This window comes from Misgurnus anguillicaudatus, chromosome 6, assembly GCF_027580225.2.
Source record: "Misgurnus anguillicaudatus chromosome 6, ASM2758022v2, whole genome shotgun sequence".
NCBI classification, from domain to species: domain Eukaryota; kingdom Metazoa; phylum Chordata; class Actinopteri; order Cypriniformes; family Cobitidae; genus Misgurnus; species Misgurnus anguillicaudatus.
The window spans coordinates 18,014,984-18,042,078 of NC_073342.2; the positions used below are offsets into that span (position 1 = coordinate 18,014,984).

General features: G+C 35.9%; 2 protein-coding genes across 14 annotated transcripts in view; one reads left to right on the forward strand and one right to left on the reverse strand.

Annotated features, from left to right (window-relative positions):
• The window catches only part of cyb5r2 (cytochrome b5 reductase 2), a 117,058-nt gene extending 99,777 nt beyond the window's left edge, over window positions 1-17,281 (reverse strand). Inside the window, exon 1 of the mRNA XM_055193132.2 lies at window positions 17,275-17,281. The gene's annotated coding sequence lies outside the window, so the exon portion shown is untranslated. The remainder of the gene's footprint in view (window positions 1-17,274) is intronic.
• Window positions 1-25,603, forward strand: part of mical2b (microtubule associated monooxygenase, calponin and LIM domain containing 2b) — a 73,640-nt gene extending 48,037 nt beyond the window's left edge. For 11 of the 13 annotated variants that reach the window (XM_055192038.2, XM_055192040.2, XM_055192037.2 and 8 more), the window contains 12 exons: window positions 202-280; window positions 7,419-7,536; window positions 7,710-7,780; window positions 8,217-8,285; window positions 10,255-10,361; window positions 10,806-11,646; window positions 14,462-14,535; window positions 14,641-14,739; window positions 14,909-15,002; window positions 18,636-18,735; window positions 18,808-18,881; window positions 25,254-25,603. In XM_055192038.2, coding sequence (XP_055048013.2) covers window positions 202-280; window positions 7,419-7,536; window positions 7,710-7,780; window positions 8,217-8,285; window positions 10,255-10,361; window positions 10,806-11,646; window positions 14,462-14,535; window positions 14,641-14,739; window positions 14,909-15,002; window positions 18,636-18,735; window positions 18,808-18,881; window positions 25,254-25,438 — 1,911 coding nt within the window. In that variant the 3' untranslated portion in view covers window positions 25,439-25,603. Of the gene's footprint in view, window positions 1-201; window positions 281-2,269; window positions 2,874-7,418; window positions 7,537-7,709; window positions 7,781-8,216; window positions 8,286-10,254; window positions 10,362-10,805; window positions 11,647-14,461; window positions 14,536-14,640; window positions 14,740-14,908; window positions 15,003-18,635; window positions 18,736-18,807; window positions 18,882-25,253 lie in introns of those variants that run through there. The other 2 variants (XM_055192050.2, XM_055192049.2) reach the window with 2 other exon arrangements.
• The last annotated feature ends 1,492 nt before the right edge of the window (window positions 25,604-27,095 follow it).

Genomic DNA, 27,095 nt, shown 5'->3' on the forward strand with positions numbered 1-27,095 from the left:
TATTCAGCCAATCAGGCACAGTTATTGGTCGATGGCTATAATCTCAATCAGGCCAATAAACAATTGGTTTGGCCTATAATATTGCTTCATCACTCATAATGCATAATGGCTCTTCTTCTTGCGTTTATATATTTAAGTAAATGTGTTTTGTTAACATATAATAAAAATAATGTTATCATGATGTCACATTGTATCATGCAGGTGTACGGAGGCAGCAGGCCCTCAACCAGTGCTACGTCCGACTACACGGCCCCAGACGGCCCTCACATTCAGCCCTCAGGTACCCCGACTTCCTTTATTAGGAAAACTCTACGTTGGCCACTGCACGTGGGCCGCACAGTGTTGGGTACGCCCCGCCGGCTCGCCCGCTGGATGTATAAGACAGCCCGGGCCGTAAGGCAGCACGTCAGAGAGCGGCAGGAGGACTATGCCTTCCTTTATGAGCTTTTGAGTCTGGGCGTACCTTTCATATACATGCTGCATGAGGTTGCGGGCCAGATGAGCCGTGAGGGAATCGCTCTTCCTCCGTAGAAATCGATAGTCAGCCGAGCGGTATGGGGGGTCCTCGATAAGAATCCTGGGCTTCTTAAACTCTATAGACCTGCTGGTTCTTTACTCCATTATTACACATTTATGCTTCGTTTACTTGCCTATGCAGTATTTGGTACTTTTCGCAGTATTATGTGATTTTGAATTTGCTTTGAAGGCACGGTCTTACAGGGTTTAAGAAATGTTAAGTGTTTGTATTTATGTTTGATGTAAAAAACAAAACTAGTGCTGGGCAAAGATTAATCGCATACAAAATAAAAGTGATTTTTGACATAAAATATGAGGGGTGCTGTGTGAAATAATGTATATATAAATACAAACACATTCATTTATGTATTTGGGAAACATTTACATGTGTATATATATATTTATTTGTTTTTTTGTATGTTCTTTGTGATATATAAATAAAAAATGTGTGTGTGTATGTATGTATATGTATATATGTATATATGTATATATGTATATATGTATATGTATGTATATATGTATATGTATATGTATGTATATGTATATGTATATGTGTATATATATACATATATACACATATACATATACATATATATATACACATACACACATACATATATATACACACATACATATACATATACATATACATACATACATACATACATACATATACATGCATACATATACATGCATACATATACATACATGCATATACATACATGCATACATATACATGCATACATATACATGCATACATATACATATATACATATACATACATACACACACACACACACACACATTTTTATTTATTTATATATCATATAGAATATATAAAAAACAAATAAATATATATACACATGTAAATGTTTCTTAAATACAAATAAATAAATAAATAAATAAATATATAAATAAATTCTGAAATGATTATATCTATATGTGTGTGGTTAAATATTAAAACTTTTATTTTGTATGCGATGAATCACGATTAATCTTTGCCCAGCACTAAAAAAACCAAAGCTGATAAACTAAGAGCACCTTACTGAGAAAGGATTATGCTTCGTCCTAACTGCCTGAAACTGCCGTGACTGAACGTGACTGAAACATGAATGATTTGGTTTGGTTTTGCCTATGTTACAATATGTGCCAGGCAGTATTGTTTTGTCTTTATAATGCATTTTGACGACTTGTTAATGAGGAAAAGTAATGAGCTTTATATTTTTTTGTTAATGAGGAAATTTGCTCAGCATTATGTTTATGCAATGTTCACTTTTTGTTTTTTCAGGGTTTATATATTATTAATTCTGACCTTACAGTAATAGCTCACCCAAAAATAAAAACTCTATAATGACATTTCGTACATTGAAACACAAAACCTATTTTTTAAGCATGACCGATGCGTTTTTTTCCATACAGTAACAGTTCATTGTGACCATGGCTGTTAAGGGCTACAAGATTGCCTTTAAGGTCTTAAAGGTTGTTATTCACTTTTGGATATCTACTATGACTTTTTGGTTTAGGAGGGTAACAGATATGGGCATCATGAACTGTCATTGTATGGAATGAAGGTTAAAATGAAGATGATAAATGTCAGAATTGTTGTTTTTGGGTGAACTGTCTCTTTAAGATTAATGCAGATCCAAAATCTAAATGTTTTTTTGTTCTGTCGTGCATAATTAAAGTCTTATCTCTAAATTTCCATCTTTCTCTTCATATTTCATTCTTTCATCTTATCCCACATCATACATAGTATGTTTCAAGTTTCCAATGCTCCAACCACTGATTGGCTGAACCGTGAGAGCAGCAACGATTGGCCTGCATGGGTCAGGTGATCAGGTTGTTTTGCTTTGCACTGGCTTTCTGCTTATTTTATAGCATTTATCCTACTATTGAGAATGCAGCATGGGTCTAATGTATGAACGTTTCTAACACTCCTAAACGTTTTGTTGCGTCATTGGAGGTCTATGCATTAACACACTAACAGAAGTGCACTTGCCAATCCCAGCATGCCTTTGAAATGCACGTTTTTTTGCTTGCGTCACACTTGAGTACACTGCGCCACGTGAAGTAACCAGCCTTCTTGTTTCTCTCCATGTTTGTCCTCTATGTTGCAGAGGCTGATTTACTATCCCAATCTCATGCAAGACCACTTTCATGTTCTTCTTAAAAACTCAGACTTTATATGTCAAAGTCTTTAGTTTTGCACAAGTTATAAAATCCTTTGAGGATAAGCTTTTGTTGTTGTACATTTCAGCTCTTCAGTCTGTGTATTTTACAATGAAAGACTGTTTGTCTTAATTTATAAAAAATAAATTCAAGCCTGTAAGCATTAAAATAAATATATTTTTAACTCAAAGTATTCGTTTCTGCCTTTTTGTCAAGCCTCCTGTGTAATACAGTATAACCCCAGCTGTCCCCAAGTATTTATATCAGTAGAATAATGAATTCCAATCTAATGTAAAGCAATTGTGAGCTTTGTTTAGCACATTTTCATATTAGATTTGGACTATTGTGCCAGCTAATATGTACCGCACACACTTTTACAAACATAACCAACACCTTTTTTTTAACTTCACATCCCATTTTGAAACCATTAGATCATCTGACCCCTAACAGGATATTATTTTTAATAATTGTGGTACATACATCAGACCCATTGCAAATATATTTGAGCTATCTCATTCAACTTGGTTCTCTTGGGTCTTTTCTATCATCTGTCCTTTTATCTGCTTTTTGTAGTTTACTTAATCATTTTTTTAATAAATTTTTATCAATGATTTGCTTTCGCTCTTAAAGGGATCAAATTCAAATTCTGTCATCATTTACTCTGTCTCATGTTGTTGCAAACCTGTATTAATTTCTTACGGAAGATGGTTTGGGGAGTGTTTGTCGCCGGGTCGGTCGGAGACCCCATTGACTTCAGTAGTAGGGGAGAACCGGGCCAAAAGTAACGCGGGATGAAAGAAACAAAGCGATTTTCTCCAAGCCCTGATAACATTTGCATCCGAAACTACGACAGTTTAGGCACATAACCACTGACAGAGCTGACAAATATTGCGTTATTTACTCACCGTTTTCCACATGTAAACCAGAAAGGTGTTTTTAACAATGATATGTAAATTCCTAAAGCGGTCATTTTGTTCTTATAACGCGTTGTGTTTCTGGTTTCATGTGATGTAAAGACGCGTTGACACACATCAGGAGGTCTCGCACCGTGAATGACTGTGGGTTTATACCAGACGCGAGTTCAACGATTTGCGCAAGTATATTAAATACAAAGTCAATGCAAAGACGCGATCAGACACGTCCTTGCATTGGGGCGATGCGGATGACACAATATGGGCGGCGCGTTTACCGCGAAAAAACGCGCTATTCGCCTCAAACACGTCTTCGCATAAGTTGAAAATATTCAACTCAAGCGAAAAATTTGCATGACACAAAGTTAAATCCAGCTAATACTCTAGAGCGAGTAACGCGATGCCCCGCGTTTGGTGTGTACGTAGCATGAGGCGTTTAGTGCGGCAAAATAGACGCGATTCTGCCTCATTCGCGCAAATGCCGTGAATTGAGTGTTGCCGCGGCAAAGACGCGAGTTGACAAATTTTAACTTTGGCGGAAAAACGTGACGCGTTAACCAATCAGGAGCTTGCTCTAGTAGTAACATGATTACAGAAAGCGAGCAGAGTCGCAGAAGCCCCTCCCATGACGCAAATTTCCATGTGAATGTCTCGATGACAGGAATTTCATGCGCGGCTTTCATGCGCGAATGAAGTGCGTAAACTAAAAATGTTCATTGATGACGCCTCAAACGCGGATGGTGTGAATCCACGGTAACACATCCTGAAGTTCCTCTCAGACCTCTCAGAGTTTTTCAAAATAAAAGTAAATCGTGCTTATATGTGAGGATATCCTGGTGGGTCGAAAGTAACATTGCCTGCTGCTAATACTGTTGTATATGTTGAATATTGATATTATTCTAATTTGATTTAATTTAATTTACATAGTGTTCAAACTGTTGACAAAATGTTTTATTCTCAACAGTTCAAGTTTGTACTTTTTGTTGCTTTTGAAACATTTTTAAAAAATTTAATTTTATTATTTTTTTACAAAGATAAATTACAAAATATGTTTGCAGACATATTAACAAGGTCATAGTCATGTATATTTAATAAAAACAAGTGTAACACACACATCTACAGTATCTTGTTTTGTTGTGTTACTTTGTCCCTGCAGGTGGGGTCGAAAGTAACAATCCACTACTTACGTTTAAAGTAAAATTATACTGAGGTCGTTTTACATTTTTACAAAATTCCACCTGATATTAATAGACCACACTTGTGAGATATCGACTACAGTAAAAATATATCTCTGTCTATAACATTATCTTTTAAAATTAAGTTTTTCTGAAAAATTGTACTTTCGCCCCCGCTCTCCCCTATTCTTCTTCTCACTATGGAGGTCGGTGGTGCCTTTGGTCGGTTTGGTTGCGGACATTCCTCAAAGTATCTTTGTGTTCATAAAAAAAAGAGGTTCATACAGGTTTGTAACAACTTGAGGGTATAAGTAAAGCCAATATTTTAATAGCAAAATATAAAGCTACTATGACCTTAAAGGCAATATTAATTATAATTGCTTACTTGCTTCACAGCTAAAGCACATGGACTAAAACCAACAAAAACTCTCAATTTGTACTTTCTGTAAAGGTGTCTTTGATTTTGAATACATTTAGTGTGTTATCTTATAGAGTAAAAGTGAAAAAGGACTCTTCCAAACACATCTTAGGTGACCTTGTGATAAATCTTTACACACACACACACACACACACACACACACACACACAAACGATATTTAGCACGTTCACATGAAGAGCTTGTGTGTGTTAAAGAAAGAGCTAAATAATAAAGAAGAGGCTGCATTTAAAGTCATTCACATACAGTGTGCATCTCAAGGTTGTTAGATTCACTTGTACGCAAAGTAAAATAGGCGATTTAATGGATGATTTAATAGAAGAAAAGTTTGTTTAAACATTCTCAAGAACACAATAATTGGCACAAATCCTTGAGTTTTTATCTGAATTGATGCCATAATCCTTAAACCCTGGTTATTTTTCATCCCTGACATAATGGAAAAAGGGTTTCATCCAAGAATGTGATTTATAGATAAGAAATTAGTTAATATTTAACCATCCGTCCAGACATATAATTACATTTTAATAGCTTTGTTATCTTCTGCGACAGGAATCCGAGCAAGAATTTGTCCGATACAGGTAATTTTATAGTTGATACAAATGGATGAAATGTAAAGGAAGGCATTTTATCTTAAAGGGCCCATAATATGCCTAAGTTATGTTTGGATATAAATGTGGGTTGGCTGTGTGTAAAAACAACCACCCTACGATGAAAAAAATCCACCTTTGCCTTATTTAATCCTCATTAAACCAAAGCAGTCACATTAGACATGTCGATATTATTACATTATTGTTTATTATTATTATTATTATTATTATTATTATTACATGTACGTTCTTGTATGTTATAAAAGTGGGCATAAATCTAAAATGTCAGCGTACATTCATGTCTGGTTTCACAGACAGGGTTTATCTTAACTTAGGCCTAATCCTGGCTTAATCTATGTCAGTACGGGGTGGTTTCTCGGACAGGGATTAGACTAGTCCTAAACTAAAATAAATGTAAGCGCTGTCCAAACTGAAAACAACTAGCACTGACATGTTCTAAAATACAACAGTGCCCTTTGTTTTGCCGAAAATGCACTGAAGTAATGTTTTTAGTAAGACATGTTTATAAAAACTACTTATATTTCATAATTAAACTAAGACCTGGTCCTGGTTTAAACTAATCCCTGTCCGGGAAACCACACCTAAAAGTTATTTTTAGTAAAGACTTCTTAAACATGCATTTTAGTATGGGACTAGGCTTGAGCCTTGTGTGCCACACCCAGGCCATAGTCTATTTGTTGGGAAATCACTTTTTTTATTTAGAAAACGATACAAGTCAAGCTCCTTCGAGTCCAGACCGAGACCAAAAACTGTCGAGTGCGATATGGCTATATCTGGACAGTTTTTGGTCTTGGTCTGGACCTGGACTGAAATGAGCTGGACTTGACAACAACACACTGTAAAAAGTGAAAGCTGCTCTAATTAAAAAAACTTATTTCAATTGGAAACACCTTAAATAAAATAATAACATTTTCAATTTAAATTTGGTTACGCCTACAAATTAGATTTTTATTTTTACTTAAATTTTCTCACTTGAAAGTGAAAAAATTTAAGGATTTTTTTAAGTTGATCCAACTTTTACTTTTTACTACCGAGCCCCTAAGGTGAAATTAGAGTAAAGAAAATCTAAAGTTTAGTTTCATGTACTCATGCGAAACCTTGATGTGCAGAATTTTTTTTTTAAGTCAAGTTTTGTGAAACTATCATGTGTACATGTGAAACTATCAAGTGCGCACACGAAAGTTTCACAAGGGCACACGAAACTAAACGTGATAGTTTCACATGCGCATGCGTTAGTTTCGCGCGCGCACGTGAAACTAAACTTTATTTCCTTTTTTTTCAATGTCCCCTTATGGGCTCCGTATTTTACAGTGCATTGGGATAATTTATATTAATGACCGAACAACTACTTCTATTTTAAGTATTTTTATTATTATTTAATAGGCCTTTCAAAAAGTAATGGTTCCACTCTACATGGTACAGTACAACAAGACAAATAAATGATTTACATTTAATAATGTTGTTCATTACCTAAGAAAACAAAGTTGTTTTGGTGTGAATAAGGTGGGTAAAAGTTTCTTACATCGAGCTCACGACAGCAGGGTTCTGTTAATGTGTTCAATTCATTTTGTCATTGCGCATTGTGTTTGCGTGGACCCCGCAGGAACCGAGCAAGACTCTGGAAACAAGAATGACCAGAAGGGTTTGACGTACCCGAATACTTCCAATGAGCGCCCAGAGGCACCAACCCTATCCGATTCAACGGAGGTCATAAACAAGAGGTCAGTGCACGGCACTATTGTTTCAACACCACACAATGTGGCTGGGAGTCGAACCCATGACCTTTGTGTTGCTCGAGCAGTGCTGTACCAATTGAGTTATTTATTGTTCTGTTACTATTTACATTTCCTTGAAAAGCTATGATATTATCTCGTGTCCTCATATTTTGATGTAGTGAAGTGAAGGGTTCATCTAAGAAGTCGTCAGAGTCTCTGCCTGTTTGTCCCAACTCACCACAGCAAAAAGGTCAGTGAGCAACTTTACGTTATAATTTATTTTGCACTGTTTTTATTATTGTGTAAGATCTATCTCATAATACTGGCTTAACAACAGACCCAAAAATGTTGGCTGACTTTTTCTCTGCCTTTGGGAGTGGCAGGCAAAGCTAGACTTTCATATTAAGTGTATATTATTCTTGGCTAGTAATCCAGTCTCGCAATGGGTTGAACATTTTGTCCAGTCACACATGCTGCTTGTGAGACAACAGCTGTTCGGTTTGTTAGCTTTTGTCTGTGTTTGGCTAAAAGAAAGAAATGAAACATTGTACACTGTAATTACAGAGAAGACAATGAATATCTTCTGAGATTCTGTGTAATAGAAATTCATTGTTATACAAATGCTCTTAGGGATTGAGGATCAATATCATTTTACCTGCCTCATTTTGGCTTCCTTTCTTCATCAGGAAAACGCTCCACTGCCAAAGGAGAAATTAGCAACAAAAACAACTTGTGGAGGAAGAAAATTCGATCAAGTATGTATCAGAGTGTTCTTTACATTTATGCTCTTAGATATGAGGTTTAATTATTATTATTTATTAATAATAATAATAATTATTATTATATTATTTGTATTATTCTTATTCTTCTTCTTCTTATTATTATTATTATTCTTATTCTTATTATTCTTATTATTATTATTATTACTATTAGTAGTAGTAGTAGTAGTATTATTATCATTATTAGTATCATTGATATTATTATTATTATTATTATTATTATTATTATTATTATTATTATTGATATAATATTAGTATTATTATTGATATAATATTAGTATTATTATTGATTATATAATTATTATTATTATTGATATTATTATTATTATTATTATTATTATTATTATTATAATAATAATTGTTATTATTATTATTGATGTTATTATTATTATTATTATTATTATTATTATTATTATTATTATTACTATTATTGATAGTAGTAGTAGTAGTAGTAGTAGTAGTAGTAGTAGTAGTAGTATTATTAGTAAGCAATAAGGTACGAGAGGCTGTGCTGTATCGTGAATAAGTAACGGCTGAAGGGCGTTGTTAGGCACGACGCGAAGCGGAGTGCCTGCAACCCCTTCGGCCGTTACTTGTTCACGATGCAGCACTTGCCTCGAGTACCTTATTGCTTTTATAAAACGGTTACCACACAATATTAAAGTAAAAAAATATAAGTGCAACTTTCATGAAGGTAAATCAATAAAAGCATTCCTTCCGCTAGAAAAAAATAGTCCCTGACTGCGAACAACAACATGAAAGCTCAATAAAAACAACAAACTGTTCTCAGACTTTGTCTCATTATATGTTTATGTGTTGCTAAGGGTGTTGCTAAGGGCGCAGTGATATTAAATAGAACCGTTGGGTGAAGCGGTCATAGCAGTGTTTTATCGTGAATAAAGCACACCTATTGACCAATCAGAATCAAGGATTGGAACTAACCGTTTTATTATTATTATTATTATTATTATTATTATTATTATTATTATTATTGTTGATATTATTATTGTTATTGATATTATTATTAATAATATTATTGTTATTATTATTATTATTATTATTATTATTGTTATTATTATTATTATTATTATAATTATTGTTGTTAGTATCATTATCATTATTAGTATCATTGATATTATTATTAGTAGCAGCAGCAGCAGCAGCAGCAGTAGTATTGCTATTGCTATTGCTATTTTTATTTATTATTATTGCTATTTTTATTTATTATTATTGCTATTTTTATTTATTATTATTGATATTTTTATTTATTATTATTGATATTTTTATTTATTATTATTATTATTGATATTTTTATTTATTATTATTGATATAATTGTAGTTTTTGTTGTTATTATTATTATTATTATTATTATTATTATTATTATTATTATTATTATTATTATTATTATTATTATTATTATTGATTAGTTTATTAGTATTATATTTTTATCATTAATAATTTTGTTATTTCTTTACACTCTAAAAAAATTGATTTTAACACAAAAAAAGTTTGACCCAACAATGCCAATGGGTTAAAACAACCTAGCATAAAGTATGTTAAATTACAACTGAATGGATTGGGTTCAGCCCATTTTGGCCCTGGCGGGTTTCTGTCTCTTCCCATCCATGTCAAAATTAATTTGATGATTTAGCCTTGCCTACTGGAATCGCTGTGAAATCAGGTGCTATCATGTGTGTACTTATATTAATTCAGTAATGCAAGCTGCATCTCTTGCATGTCTGTTTATAAAGCCTAATGCAGCTTTAGGTAATGCCTGAGGACTTGTGGTTTATTTATGAAAATATTTGGCACACATGTTTGTCTTGAGTTTTTTAACATAATGTAGATGCAGCCACTACTCAGCTTACTCACTAGAGGGCGCTGATGGTATCGCCTTAAATGCATTGTCTGTAATCTACTGAATGACATTATTTTCTGTCTCAGCTCTGCCTCTCGTCCTGATTAAGAAATTTCACCGTGGAAAACCAGCCGACAAAAATGAAACCGTTGCAGAAGATGGCGATTCGGACTTTGAAGAGATTCATGAATCTGTAGGATTTATATTTCCATTTACATGATCAATGCTTGTTTGTCTATTCATTCTGTGTGTTTACGAATTATTACCATGTGACCTTCATGTCTGTGAAATTCAGGTAAATCTATGATGAGATTAGGAGCATCAAAGTTTAAATTAAATCATTCATTTCAATCTTTGACATGACCTTACTCAGTCAATATGAAAGATATCAAGGTTATATTTTTACAGAATATTATTTATATTATGTAGGATACATTTTCTTGGATCACAAACATACTATGATGAAAGTCTTTGAACCAGGTTGATCAACTAAACCATGACTATTAAAATCTTTAATTCTGTTATGTATTGCTTATGTTATGTATAAGCCTACAAACGCAACCTCTAAACGTATTAATTATTTAGTTAATGTGCATGTAAAAATGTAGAAAATTTATTTTTTACACTTTTTTCACAGTTGTCCCAACCAAAGCCTGAAACTCATACTACGGAGTCTCACTGCCCCCTAATGGAGAACAGCAGATCAACACCCACCCTTGATGAAATCCCCAAAATTCCTCGATATCGCTCGCACTTCCTTCCTGAGCCCTCCACAGCCAGCGTTCCTTCTCAAAAGCCGATTTCCGACATCAAAGCTCCTGATCTGGAGGATCAGAGCTCCAACAGTTCCAAGAAAAGACTCCTGCTTTCATCATCCGAGAAGGAGAAGCTACTGAATTGGGACTTGTACACTCCTGGTACGTTCTCAGCATCAGCTGGAGCCACCGCTAGAGCGGAACGACGTCCCAGCACATCTAAAGATCCACCGAAGGATCAACCAGAACCAGAAGCTCGACCAGAACCCAGCCGTCCCTCACCCGAGCCCAGCCCTCCTCTCTTTGGCATCCCACTCTGGGCCAACAATTTCCGCAAGTCTTTCTCCAACAAGGGAAACAATCCTGTGGTCCTCAGAAGAAACCGACCGTTGAAAGCCAGACCGTTGTCTGAGGGGTCCTTCAGCCTCAGCTCCTTGTTAGGAAGCAGCACGCAAAGCAACCAAGACGAGGAACCCAGGAACCCGTCAGCCGGAGAAAGTCAATCCAGAGTGAGGAGTGGAAGCGAGCTCACCACGTTACTGGAGCAGGTGGCTCTCGGCGCGAAGGTGTCCAAGGGCACCAAAGATGATATAGCATCCCTGCCACCCAGAAAGCTCAATTTCTTCTCCTCTCTAAGGATTAAGAGGAATGAGGGAACGGGTCAGACCAAAGGAGACAACCAAAAGGACATCTTGGCCATCCTTTCTAAGTTTAGAAACAAAGGTTAGTGCAGGTCATATGCCTACTTGGCTAATGCAAACACTAGTGTCACACTATAACTTTTGCTCATACTTTATGGATTTGTACTCTTGAGTATTTAAGAAAAAACAGTATGAAGCAGATTTACATCTACGAAAAGACCCAAACCAGATCCAGAATTTTATTGGGATCTTGTAAATCTGTAGTTTAGGGCTTTTATATTTTCCTAAATTGCAGGTCCTGTACATTTGTGCCATGACAGAAAGGAGTATTAACTCTCCCACCCAATGTCATTGCCATTATATACGTTAGGGCATGTTCACATAATAATTAACTAACCAGTGTTCATTATATTCCCTACATGACAAGTAAGACACCACTTTAATCTTATAGTGTATCAAAGCGTTACTGAGGGTTACTATGCATCAGTTTAATGCCTCAGTAGCCTCCATTAACCTTTTTCCCACCAGCGTTTTTTTAGTTGCCCACCAGCATTTCTTTTTTTAAATTTCACAAAATGCCTTCCAGAAAAATGTCTTCTATAAATATATAAACACACAATATATCTAATGAAAGAACAGACCATCTGCTTTCAAACAAACAAACAAACAAACAAAAATAACAGAAAAAAAATGTTTCATCCTATCTTCATTTGTTCTCTTTTAAGCACCCCTTTAAAATATGGGTATGTTTCTTGAAAAATACCAAATTTTGAGCAGAAAGGTGAAATAATTGCATTTTTGTAAAGTACTTTTGTTAGAGATCAAGTACGGAACAATCGTGTATGTTTTGTACAATCAAAACATACACAAAGTTTTCAGTTTTTAAATTAGTTGATGTTTCAGTTTTTATAAGTTGGGTAAGAGCCCCACCTAGTGGATAATAGCGAAATTATAGATTATCGTAAGAACTCATCAGGGAAGAGTCATTGGCCTGGAAGCCTTTTCTCTTAATTGACGAAATACCTTGTCTACTGAGCCCCTAAGGGGACATTGGAGTAAAAAAATCAATAGTTTAGTTTCATGTGCTAAAGTGAAACTTTAATGTGCTCACGTGAAACTTTCATGTGCTCGGGCGAAACCTTCATGTGCTCGGGCGAAACCTTCATGTGCAGAATTTTTTTTAAAGTTTAGTTTCGCGTGCTAACGTGAAACTTTTGCACGGGCACGTGAAACTTTCACGTGAGCGTGCGATAGTTTCGCGTGAGCGTGCGATAGTTTCGCGTGAGCGTGCGATAGTTTCGCGTGAGCGTGCGATAGTTTCGCGTGAGCAAGCGAAACTAAACTTAAAAAAAATTCTGCACATGAAGGTTTCGCGTGAGCACATGAAAGTATTTAATAATTTAGTAAGTATTTAATTTTTGCTCCATGTCCCCTTAGGGGCTCCGTACTCGTCAATACCAAATTTTTTGAAAATTTTTGACCAAACTCATCAAAACCGATACCGATTGACGAGATAACTCCGATGACTTCTCTTCCAAGGGGCGCGAATTCATGTGTCGTGTGTTGCTCGTTATTTCAAGATATGTGTTATTTGAGTCATACGAACCATGTGCACCACGTGTCTTGTCAAAATACGGGCCTGCTGCGTACACGTCGAAAGGGTTTACGATAAAAGAGACACTCACGTTCATAAAATACTCCCAAGACACTAACTTAACACTAAAATCTGATTTAACATGCCATTATGTGAGTATCTGGCAAACGCGAGCGTTTCTTTTATCATAAATTCTTTAGACGCGTGTACAGCAGGCTCGTATTTTGACATCCCGAATGATGCACATGGTTAGTATGATGCAATGAACACGTATTCTGAAATGATAAAGGATAAAGGAGTCACAGGCCACCACTGGCGGGGAAAGAGTTAAAATTTGCCCTTTTAAAAACGTTAGCAATATTTAAAAAAAAAAAATTATAGCGAAATGGTGTTTCCATTAACCAATGTCTAAAGCGTCTCGAGTCATTTCAGCCTGATCTCAAGAGAATTCGTATGTTTTTTACATGTTGGCTAGTTCCTATAAAGTTGTACGAAGTGATTCGTACAAAAACATACATTAAAAGACAACAACAAAACACTGCCCCTTACTGAGCCCCTAAGGGGACACGGAGCAAAAATTAAATAAAGATTAGTTTCGCGTGCGCATGTGAAACTATTGCGTGCGCACGTGAAAGTTTCATGTGAGCGCGTGAAACTAAACTTAAAAAAAAATTGCACATGAAGGTTTCACATGAGCACATGAAAAGCGACAAAAGCAAATTGTACAAAAATGTACGAATGTGGTTGTACAAATTGTTATTAGCCGAAATACATACAAAATACATAAATTGCCATGGAATTTTTGGTCATTCCAAAAATGGTGAGGGATGTTGTTAGGTTTACGCATATCGTAGCCAATGTTCGCAACACCTTTCCAGAAAGCAATATAGCATAATTTCGCATGTTTAAACACTGATCATGCAACTTTTGTGTACGTCAGTTGACTTTTATATATTCTTTTAGCACATTTTTTGCGATCTGTGGGATTTTTGCATAATTGATGCATTTCCATTGGGTGTATTTTCAATTGCGCAATTTGAAGGGTAATGGAAACACGGCTTATGTTGACAGTTGTGATTACACACTGATATAATTTCATTTGAAAGAATAAATGTCATGTTAAGTTAAATGTTCAGTTGTTTTGCACATCTGGCTCATTTCATAACAAGTTTATTGCTTATTTATTTGTTGTTTAATGGACCTTGCTTAAAATCAAAGTATTTTCTCTTTTGTGATATATAAATCATCTGTATTAACAATATACTTTTGTAAAAACATTTTTCATGTGCGTTTGTATTCACAGCTTCTGTCCAGCAACATCAGCAACAGGAACTGAACTCATCTAGTGAAGAAGATCAGGAACCCGATACACGACGGGTAAAACCATCCCACTTCCTGTTTAAATAAACATCGATGCTCTAGCAAAGAACTATGATTTGTGTATTTAAGTCATTTCTATAAATGTTTTCATTTGCTTTAAAGTCCCACCGAAGCACACCTGAGACCAATAGAAAAACCCAAGAGAACATTTCTATTCGAAAAACCAAGAATGAACAGTTAAAAAGACTTCACAGAGCTCAGGTATGTCATGCACACAAATAGATTTGAATAAGGCCTGTCAGTATCGTTACAGAATCATCTGATGTTCATCTGTCCTACCGAATAGTGATTATTTAGCAAATATAATGCATAACTATTGTGTGTATTGAATGACTGAAGATGTTTAAAGTCATGGTGATGCTTTCCACAGATGATCCAGAGACAGCTTGAGGAAGTTGAGGAGAAGCAGCGAGCTCTGGAGGAGAAAGGTGTAACTCTGGAGAAGATCCTCAGAGGAGAGACGGGTATGATAAATACATTAAACTCATTCATTATCAGTCTTTTTGTCCTTACATGTCCTCTGTCTTCACATAGTGCATTGTGTGATGATTATTTAAAGGGGTGTTATGACACTTACGCTTTGGATTTACGCTGACAGCTACAGTATGTGAAAGTCACTTGATGCTGTTTGCCTGTCAAACATGAACACTTGAGCTCACATCTGTTTTATGAAGACAGAAATATTTTCATATCGTTCAGGTTATTTTATATAGAAAATAATAACATGATGTACTAAAGCTTTTGTTTGACCTTTCTGTGGCAGTATTATTGCAAAAAAACTCTTTCCATTTCTTTTATTTTCAGCTTTTTTGTCCTCCTTCCTTTTTTCATTTTAATGTTTGGCCTTCTTCCCTTACTCCTCTTCCATTTTCTCCTCTTCTTTCTTTGTTCCTTTAATGTCTGTCCATTTTTCCTTCCTTCCTTCCTTTTTCCTTCCTTTCTTTCTGTAATTCTTTAATTCTTTCCTTTTTTCCTTCCTTTTACTTTCCTTTCTTTCTTTCTTTCTTTCTTTCTTTCTTTATTTCTTTCTTTCTTTATTTATTTCTTTCTTTCTTTCTTTCTTTCTTTCTTTCTTTCTTCCTTCCTTCCTTCCTTTCTTCCTTCCTTCCTTCCTTCCTTCCTTTTTTTTGTAATTCTTTAATTCTGTCCTTTTTATCTTCCTTTTACTTTCCTTTCTTTCTTTCTTTCTTTCTTTCTTTCTTTTTTCCTTTTCCTTTTTTTTCTTTCTTGTACTTTACTTTACTTTCTTTATTTCTTCCTTCCTTCCTTTCTTTCTGTAGTTATTTTGTTCTTTCCTTATTTCCTTCCTTTTACTTTCCTTCCTTCCTTCCTTCCTTTCTTTCTGTAATTCTTTAATTCTTTCCTTTTTTACCTTCCTTTTACTTTCATTTCTTTCTTTCCTTTTTTCCTTCCTTTTACTTTCCTTTCTTTTTTCTTTCTTTATTTATTTATTCCTTCTTTCCTTCCCTCCCTCCTTCCTTCATTTCTTTCTGTAATTCTTTACTTTTTTCCTTCCTTTTACTTTTCTTTCTTTCTTTCCTTTTTTCCTCCCTTTTACTTTCCTTTCTTTCTTTCTTTGTTTCTTTATTTCTTCCTTCCTTCATTTCTTTCTTTTTTCTTCCTTCATTTCTTTTTTTGTAATTCTTTATTTTCTTTCCTTTTTTCCTTCCTTTTACTTTCCTTTCTCTTTTCTTTCTTTATTTATTTATTCCTTCTTTCCTTCCCTCCCTCCTTCCTTCATTTCTTTCTGTAATTCTTTACTTTTTCCTTCCTTTTACTTTTCTTTCTTTCTTTCCTTTTTTCCTTCCTTTTACTTTCCTTTCTTTCTTTCTTTCTTTCTTTCTTTCTTTCTTTCTTTCTTTCTTTATTTATTTCCTTTTTCCTTTTTACTTTCTTTCTTTCTTTCTTTCTTTCTTTCTTCTTTCTGTAATTCTTTCCTTTTTTCCTTCCTTTTACTTTCCTTCCTTCTTTTCTTCCCCCCTTTCTTTCTGTAATCTTTTTGTTTAATGTCTTTTTGTTTAATGTTTGTCCTTCCTCCTTTTTAATGTTGTCCTTCCTCCCTTCTTTCCTTTTACTTTTCTTCCTTTTTCTCCTCTTATTTCTTTATTTCCTTTAATGTCCCTTCCTTCCTTCCTTCCTTATTTTTCTTTAATTCTTTCCTTCTTCATTCCTTGCTTCCTTCCTTCCTTCCTTCCTTCCTTTTACTTTTCTTCCTTTTTTCTTCTCTTCTTTCTTTCTTAACTTTAGTGTTTTTCTTTCTTTCTTCTTCATTCCTTGCTTCCTTTCACTTTTTTCCTTTTTCTCCTCTTCTTTCTTTCTTTCCTTTAATGTCCCTTCTTTCTTTCCTTTCTTCCTTCCCCTTCCTTTCTTCTCTTCTTGACTTTAAATGTCTTTAAATATCTCCTTTCCTTCTTTTTGTTTAAATTCCTTCCTTCCTTTCTTCCTTTAATGTTCTTTCCCCCTTATTTTTCTCTCTTTGCTTTTAATATTTGTCCGTCCTCCCTTCTTTTACTTTTCTCCTTTCTTTCTTTCTTTCTTTGTTTCTTTTTTTCTGTATTCCTTCCTCCGTTGCTTTCTTTCCTTTTAATGTCCATCCTTCCTTCCTTCTTTCTTACTCTTTTTCTTTCAATGCCCTTCATTTCCTTTATTCCCCTAATGTTTTTCCTTTAAATGTCCTTCCTTTTACCTCCCTACCTTTCCTTCTTTTCTGTAATGCCATTTCTTTCTTCCTCTATGCTTTTCCTACTGTCCTTCCTTTTCATCCTTTTCCATTCCTCCCTACTTTCCTTTCACTTTTTCCTTCTTTACTTTTTTTTTTAACATACATTCACATACATTCACTGAGATCAGCACAATTCAGTTTTCATTATCCAAGCAAACAATTTGAACCGCTACATAATTATATATAGACGCTAAGCCCACACCAAAACCAGCACCCGCCATACGGATCTAGACTGCTTGCACACAAAGGCAACCACAAAATAAGCTGTGCCTTTATTTATGACTTTTTTTAAAAGGAGAAAATTAGAGATTCAAATAATAGTGATTTGCATTCAAACTAAATGGGCATTTAGAGTCAAAATTATATTGAAATGACTGGAGAGGTAATGGGTTCTGTAAATAGGCAGAGAAAGGGAAAAGTGCCTCCAAAATGAGTTGGAAATGCGATGTTTCATTATTTTGGTGAATGTTGATCTACGTGCCCCGTGGGGATTATTAAATTCAACAAGTTTTTCTAAGGAAAAAGCCAAATCGCTGTGCCCTTTTAACATACCGCATAATGACTTTATAATCATGTTTTTGAAAGCTCTAAGCTCTAATTATCAGGCCTGTAAATTGAATTTTAACATCTAAAAATTCACTTTTCCAGCATCCTCATAGAAATACCTCTTTAACGTCCTACAGCCTGAGCTGAAATTGTCTGGTCTTGAGAAAACAAGCTGTAACAGCCAAGTAATGCAGGATCTAAAAAATACTTTCTCATGCATTGGTGGTTGAAAGCTCTCGTTGCGTTAATACATAAAAGCAAGTGAAAGCATTTCTTTGTGTCATGAAACATCTTATTTCTGGCCTTGTTTCTTCAACGTATTGCAGCATATTGAACAGTGCATGTCTTGTACAATGTTACAAGGATGCAGGCAGGGTAGAGGACGTCCTTTTGTGAAGTGGATAGTATAGTGTTTCTTCTATCAGCAGTCTCTGCCTGCAACAGAAATCTATTAAGAAATGCACAGCGGTGTTGCTTTTGTAACTGTGAACTTTGAACTCCAAGAATCCATTGTGCTGCATGTTTACATGTCTTTGTGTGAATAATTGTATTAAGATGAGGGTTTGTGGGGTTGTGTATTCTTGCTAAATGGCCTCTTTGTTAAATGACATTTCGGACTTGTAAATGAATAGAAAGTTGTAGACAGTGCCATGTAACTGTGATTGTGGCAGACTTGGAAATCTCATAAAATGTATAGCCTGTAAGTTGCTTTGGATAAAAGCATAAAAAAGTTTGTTAACGTAATAAAGCCGCAGTTTTATTTATAGCTCAGGTGTGCGAGACGATTCAACACAACAGTAGATTTGTGATTGATTTGTGATTTCTACAGATGGCGACTCTACAGATGAAACTGTGCTACTACAAACCTGGTTCAAACTGGTGTTGGAGAAGAACAAACTGGCCCGATATGAGTCTGAACTCATGATCTTGTAAGGACTGTGTCTATTATAGTGTTTTATAAATGTTAAATGTCAATCTCTTACATGAAATCTCATCTCCAGTGCTCAGGAACTGGAGTTGGAGGACACTCAAAGTCGACTGCAGAAGGACCTGAGACGGCGAATGACCACTGAAGGTGGGACTATAATGCATGCATATTGGCCTATATTGTTGCACTTACATTAAGTTGAATTAAAGGGATGGTTTACCCAAAAATGAAAATAATGGCATCAATGGTTCGCCCTCATGTCGTTCCAGGCTCGTGGGACCTCCGTTCGTCTTCACGTCACAGTTTAGGATGTTTTGGGTTTGGTCCGGGAGCTTGTTGGCCCTTCATTGGGGGTCTGCATGCGGTGTACTGTCCATGTCCGGAAGGGTAGTAGAGGCATCATCAGGGTGGTCCATGTGACGTCATTGGGTCAGTTGGAATGTGTTGAAGCATCGAGCAAAAATTACGACTTTATTCAGCATTGTCTTCTCTTCCGCATCTGTTGTGAAGAGCGTGCGCGAGACGCGTTATCCTCAGACATGTTTGCGAATTTTTTTTTATATCAAACTTACAGCGTGTGTCTGTAAACAAAGGCTGGGCGCACAAAAAAAAATAAACAGATGGGGCGCACCAGATAACACGTCAGCCGCGTCGTACATCATCCGAGTCACTGCATTCACGTGATTTTAGTCTTGCGCATGCCCTTCACAACAGACGCGGAAGAAAAGACAATGCTGAATAAAGTCGTAATTTTTTTTTTGGACCAAAATGTATTTTCGATGCTTCAACACATTCTAGCTGACCCACTGATGTCACATGGACTGCTTTGATGATGTTTTTATTGCCTTTCTGGACATAGACAGTATACCGCACACAGACCTTCAATGAAGGGTCAACAAGCTCTCAGACCGAATATAAAACATCCCAAACTGTGTTCCGAAGATGGATGGAGGTCTTGCGAGTTTGGAGCGACATGAGGGTGAGTTATTGGTGACACACATTTTTTTTTTTGAGTGAACTATCCCTTTATTTTGAAATTAAGCTCTTGACTAGTGGGGAGTTGCTATAAATTATAAAAAGTACGTTTTAAAGGTACAGTGTGTAAATTTTAGCTGCATCTAGTGGTGAGGTTACAAATTTCAACCAACGGTTCAGTCCACCGTTCACCGAAACGCATCGAGAAGCTACGGTAGCCGCAACCAGACAAACATGTCATCGTCTGAGACAACTTAGTAAAAAAAAGTGGTAACACTATACAATAAGGTTCATTAGTTAACATTAGTTAATGTATTAACTAGGGATGTAACGATTCAATCACGATTCAATCGCGGTCCTCATTAAAAGTCTGAAATCGATTCTGAATCGCAAGGCTGCGATTCTTTGTTTTATGCACAGCTTGTGCCTGTATTACGCCATTTGGTCAGTAGGAAGTCCTTCTAAAATCAATCTAAAATCCTTATGAGTCGGAGTCGTTTATAATGTGCATTTAAAAAAGCAACACTCGTTAAACAAAATCATTCAAAATATTCTTTATTATCATGAAAATACCTGAAACAATTTGAAGAACAGCGTATAAATATTCATGTGTAGACATTTCCTGGAATAGCGTTTGTAATGCTACTTCTTGTGTGGCACAAAGGGAGTTTCTGCACGGGAGCACCCCCTGGTGTTCGGATGTGCCTGGATTTCACCGTAATTCATTCAAATTCATTAATTGAGAAAACGCGCATTTGCACGATGAATCGTTACACCCCTAGTATTAACTAACATGAACAAACCATGAGCAATAGATTTGTTACAGTATTTATTCATCTTTGTTAGTTAATAAAAATAAAGTTTTTAATTGTTTGTTCATGTTGGTTCACGGTGCATTAACTAACTTAAACAAGATTTTAATAAAGTATTAGTAATTGCTGAAATTAACATTAACAAAGATTAATAAATGCTGTATAAGTGCAGTCCATGTTAACTAGTGTAGTTAACTAATTGTTAACTAATGAACCTTATTGTAAAGTGTTGTCCGTTAAGGGCATCTGTAGAAACATGACGACACAAAATGGCGACTTCCATGTAAGGGGACCCTCAGTGTATGTAGATAAAAACATCTCATTCTAAGGTATTAAAAACTAGGGCTGTCACTTTTTATTCGATATTCGAATATGCATCCGAACATGATGTGAAATATTCGAACTATAAATGAACCATCCGGTTTTTAAAATGCCATGTTTAGCGCATTTTTACAGTAACACCTCGTAATAGGAAGGAGGCTGAGAGTGAGACCGACGGCAACTGTGCGCAAAAAAGGGGAATCAAATTGGACCAACATGAACCTCATGTGCATGTCAAGATAGAATTATAGTTTGTATATAAAATGACAATTTTTTATAGTGTTAAATATTAAAGCAGAATAAAAAGCTTGTGTTAATACGTTCGCATTATGAAATTAGCATGTACAAAGATAATTTCATCATGTTTACAATGCAATGTAAACTTTATATTAAACAACAACAGCATTTGTCTTGTAAACGGATTTGAAATGATCATGTGCTGACTAGGGCTGAAACGATTCATCGAGTTACTCGATTTACTCGATTCAAAAAATTCCTCGAGGCAAAAATTCTGCCTCGAAGCCTCGTTATATTCCTATGACGCGCACTACACATGCCGAGATCTGATTCACACGGACCGTTGTTCAATGTTCAGGAAGCACATCATAGCGCGTGGTACATTTTAAATTTAGTTGCCGCGATGGCGGAGAGCGAATATGTCCATAAACGGCAGAGAGAGAATATCTAAAGTTTGGGATCATTACATTATCATTACATTCAGCATCTGAACCAAAAACATCCACTGCTGTTACACCAAGCGTCAATGAAACAAGGTAACGTAGCTTCCGCTGATTTTAATCCCATACTTTATTTGTAGCGATGTCATTATGCGGTTTGACTAGATATGATGTTTAGCTTTGATGTTTTTAAGTAGTAAACGTATTCACGTTCAATTGCAGGAGAGTATTAGCCTGGGTGCCAGCCGATCTTAGCCCCGCCCACAAGAGTTTGAAAACGGGAAGATCGGTCTGGCGTTTTTCCGTTGAGGAGCTGCTATGCTAGGACTAGAGCTGGTCGAACCAATCAAATTGTCAGGGCGGGCTTTATACGATGATGGACAGATAATCAACAGTAACATAATGAACCACGTCACCAAAGAGCGCGTGTGTTGAATGGCTGCGCTGTAGAGTTCAGATGTGTGGATTCTGACATGGAGTCTGTTCTAAAAGATATCGACAGAGCATTGGTTTTAAAAGAGGAACAGAGAAACGCGAGCAGGGCATTTGTTGATGTTTTTGCTGTCCTTCCCACGGGATTCGGCAAAAGTTGGTCGCAACTGAAATGGGTAACGTTATCACGGCGATGCAACTCGGCGTGCATGACGAGATGGATATAATTAGCGGTCGTTGCCAGCTTCTTTTCGGAAGCCCGGAATCATGGTTGCTGAATAAGTGGAGGGACATGCTAGGCTCCAATATTTTCAAGCCAACGTAATGGGTATCGTCGTGGATGAAGTTCACCTAACGTACAAATGGTAAGAGATAGTCTTACTCTATGACTTAGTAAATACTTCATGTTGTGATATAAACGAAATGTTGTAAACATAGTAGGTGTTGATGTACATTCGCTAACTCAGACTTAGTATAATCACAATGTTAATGTCATTGTAGCGAAATAACTAGCAGTTCGGTCAGGCTGCAAAGACGTCATTTCAACATACGTCACACACTCCGTTGCTCTGATTGGTCGTAGGCCTATCCAATTGAGTGCAGAGGCATTTTTCGGTTGAGACACGCCTCATAATTATAGCCCAATGGAGCGGTATCAGACTCAAATTCTGACTAGAATTGAGTATGACAACGTCAGGCTAGGAGAGTATAGCTTAAAAAAGAACCCCCTCACACACACGCATGCACTACAGGTGTGTCTACCAAAAAACGGCACCACAGTGCAATCATATATGGGCAACTTGTAATCTGATATATTTTGTTCAATAATAATAATCTCCGTCTTATTGGAGTTTAGCATAAGGAAGTTAGTCTCTCTCACGCGAGTCAGACCGATCGCGCAATGCATCACATTATGCTTAAACTTTTAGGTAACCACGCAACAATAATTTCAGCATGCATTCACTGTATACAGCAGGACGTGATGTTGTGATTTTTCGAACGGATTCTTAACCTAAAATGTACCACAATGCAAGTGATGCAAACCAAATGCAGCGTTCTATTGAAAAGGAATGTATTTATTTCTGCCGTACCAAAATGCAATGAAGCAACTGAACGTCTGACTGGGGTGTCACTCTTCCTCACGCACAGAACGCGTGCGCGCATACACACAGGTTGTTATCATAGCAAATAGGCTAACCCCAGAAATGATATATTATATGTTAGTAGCCTAATGGTAAATGCTGCAAGTGTAGAAATGTACATAAACCAGATATTTACTTTGATGTCAGGGCTAGATTACAGCATGAAACCGGTTGTGCATATTAATAAATTAAAGTGTTTAATTGTTGGCACTGGCACTTATAAACACTAAATGGGTAAAAATTGAAATAAATAGGCTTATTTTTTGGAGCCAAATACCTCTGTTTTTTTTAAATAAAAGCCAAATGCTTGAACATTTTACAGCCACGTCATTTTTGTTATGCATTATTTGTTTTGGTTGTTTAAAAACACATACGAAATTTTTATCCGATTACTCGATTAATCGATCGATTAGGTGCTAGATTAATCGATTACAAAAAGAATCGATAGCTGCAGCCCTAGTGCTGACAGTCGCGCGTCACACAGACGACAGAGTCAAGTGAGCTCTGCTTAACTCAGCGGTAAGTTTTATTTCATCTCAAATATCAAATGGTTTGTGCTCTCTATCATTAAAAATGGTCAAGCAAACAGCACGCGCAGAGAATATACACTTGTGAATGACGGCTCACAAACGCGCGAGATAGTCTATGTATGTGTGCTTGTTATCAATGAGATTTCTTCTCACAAACAGGCTCAAGCGCGGGATAATGTCAATGAAGGGCATTATATCCGCGGAATTCAGCTGAGTTTTCCGCCGAACTCTGCGGGCACGGATTTCGTTTGGGTTTGGCTATATGCCTTACTCCTGCTGCTGTTTAGGTTGTCACCTGTTCTGAGTCGTTGTTATTCATAAGTTGATAACCTGCTGTTAAGTAAAAAAAAATAATGCAGACAGCCCTGTTTATGACTGTCACTGTTAATAAATTGAATCTCCAGTTGTTGTTGTTTTTTTTTGATGCGCGCGGGGGGCACCTAGATATTCGAATATATTCGGATACATTGCGTGATATTCGATATCCGTTCGAATGAGATTTTTCTCAAAAGTGACAGCCCTAATAAAAACATAACAATTCATTATGAAAGGTCTTTATACACCACTGATAATGTAGTTATGTATTTTATATTGCATTTCTGTCAAAAGATCCTTATAAAAGTTACACACTGCACCTTTAAGTGAATTCAACTTCTCACTAGTCAAGAGTTTAAATGAATTATAATTTGTAAGTTGATTAAACTTAAAAATTAAAGTGCAACAATGAATTTTTACAATGCAGAGTATGTTGCATACTATTTAAAGAAATAGTATAGAGATCAAAAGATTGCAAAAACACCTGGAAAGGGCTTTGCCTAAATTATAACACATGCAACACACTAATGTCCCTTTGTAAAGCATAAATAATATGGCCTGTCTGCTTGAGTAAATGTAAGATAAATGGCTTTGTATATTCAGTTTTACTTGCTAAGGTTGACAATAAACATTTTCAGAAGTTTTCATTCTTGACAAAGCACCTAATTTTGGACACATCTTTTGTTAAATTTGACAATATTTGGGTTTAAGAAACAGCTTTTTTAAATGAATCGGATATGGCACTGGATAATTGGTTGTTAAAGGAATAACATACTGCAAGTGGTGCCACATTTACTTGTGAACAGGAATTGATAACTGCTGAAGAAGGTGACAGTGACTTCATTTGCAAGTCAATGGTTGGTCCTAAGCCTCCGGCAAACAAAATGTATTTTTGTTCTCCATGATAAGGCACACTGTTTACCCGTGAGATGCATAAAAGAAATCAGAAAACTGTTTAACATGAATGACACCTAAAATAACGTGCGTTGCAATGTTGAGGAGAGATTTTATGTTATATTTTATCAGGAATGACCAATAGACTTGCATTGAACCCCATTGCAATTGAGGATAGTGCGGCACAAACCCTATAACAAATGCCCTAGCCATCTATCTATAGTTTTATTGTGAAATAATAATAATAAAGCTTTTTAACTCATACATTTAGAAGCAAAACTTTGGTATCTGTAAAATCTTCAGTATTTTTTTTATTTCAAATAGAAAGTTTTTGAGTCTGAGCTGGTGTGAATCGATCCAGCAGCACCATAATCAAAACTGACAAAAGTCCTTCACATTTTGTATTATTTCTCATTTTCAGACTGTGAAAAGAGTGCAAGTGAGCTAGTAGAGGAGCAAAACCTCTTGGTGGAGATCATGAAGGTGGTGGAGAAGAGAGACAAACTAGTGAGTCTGCTGGAGGAGCAGCGGCTGAAGGAAAAGGCAGAGGACAGAGACCTGGAGAGCTTGATCCTCTCAAAGCGCTATCAGTTTCACTGGAATTAAACTTTTTTAATCCACTGGATTAAGCATTTTACTTGAGATGTGCATCTACTGTACCTACCAGCAAGAGAGCCTTCACAGATCAACGTCTACTGTAGATCTAAACCAAACTATTAAACTAAAAATGCTGCCTTATTGAAAAAGAAATAAACCAAAAAACAAACACGTGCCTCTTTGTAAAGTGAAAATTCGTTCGGAAATGTTCATTTAACAATGTTTTCAGACCAAACACAATTGCACAGCCACAGAGGTGTGAAGAAATATAGAGTTTATCCACAATGGTGCATTAATATTTATATAGCTGTTTAGTTTTTGGACTTGTTTGATGTGTCTTAAATTCTTATGAATGTTTGTTTGGTTATGTGGTGCATGAAGAGGCCAAATGTTAATGGCAGTTTAATGTAATATACGAGTCAAGCTATTTTGTTTCTCTCTTAGTCGTGCAATGCGTAGGCCTTCTCAAGTGACTTTAAATTGCAATTATTCTTAATGCATAAACAAAATATTGATTTGTTGCAAGAATCCCACAAGCGCTTATTAATGGTTGGGCTCTGGTTTTATTTGTCTGTTCATTTGTGTATTTTATTTAATAAATGTAAAAAGTATAAAACAATGGCTGGATTCTTCGGATTAAGAAATATGTTGAAATCACAATTACATTTTATCACTTTACAATAAGGCTACATCTGGGTGTTTCCAGCATTATGGATGTGACATTTGCCAAACTTATAGAGAAGGTTTGGCTCTTTTAAAGGGACAAGCCACTTTTTTTGAAAATATGCTCATTTTCCAGCTCCCCTACATGTAAAAACATTAGATTTTTACCGTTTTGGAATCCATTCAGTCGATCAACGGGTCTGGCGGTACCACTTTTAGCATAGCTTAGCATAATGCATTGAATCTGATTAGACCATTAGCATCCTGCTCAAAAATGACCAAAGAGTTTGGATATTTTTCCTATTTAAAACTTGACTCTTCTGTAGTTACATTGTGTACTAAGACTGTCACAAAATTAAAAGTTGTGATTTTCTAGGCAGACATGTCTAGGATCTATACTCTCATTCTGGCGTAATAATCAAGGACCTGCTGTAACAAGGCTGCAGCAGGCGCAATGATATTACGCAGCACCTGAAAATAGTCCCCTTTGTATCTTTCAATAGCACGGGAATATTTTCAGGCACTGCGTAATATCATTGCGCCTCCTGCAGCCATGTTAAGGCAGCAAAGTCCCTTTAAAGAAGATTTGGTATTTATTTTATTTTAAGTTTTGTTTGCGCATTTATGAGGAAGAAAAAGCATTATGGACTTGACATTTCTCCTTTATGGATGTGACAATTCTGAAATTTGCAACTATGGAACATAAAAAAACTTGGTTAAACCACCAAATATTTACATCTGAGTCTGAGATATCAGTATGTTAAACTTTTCATGATAAGGTTGACACTTGCATGGAATTGCCCATCGGTTAACGTTAGATGACTATTTTAGTTAATATTAACTATTCATTAACGATACTTCTACAGCCTTTATGAATCTTAAAGCAACACTAAAGAGTTTTTGCTGTTTGCTCCCCCTACAGGTTAGAAGCATAATTGCCCATTACCACTGTCGTAAATACTGCAGCATAGCTGGCTCTGATTGGATTGTAGGTCTGCCGTAA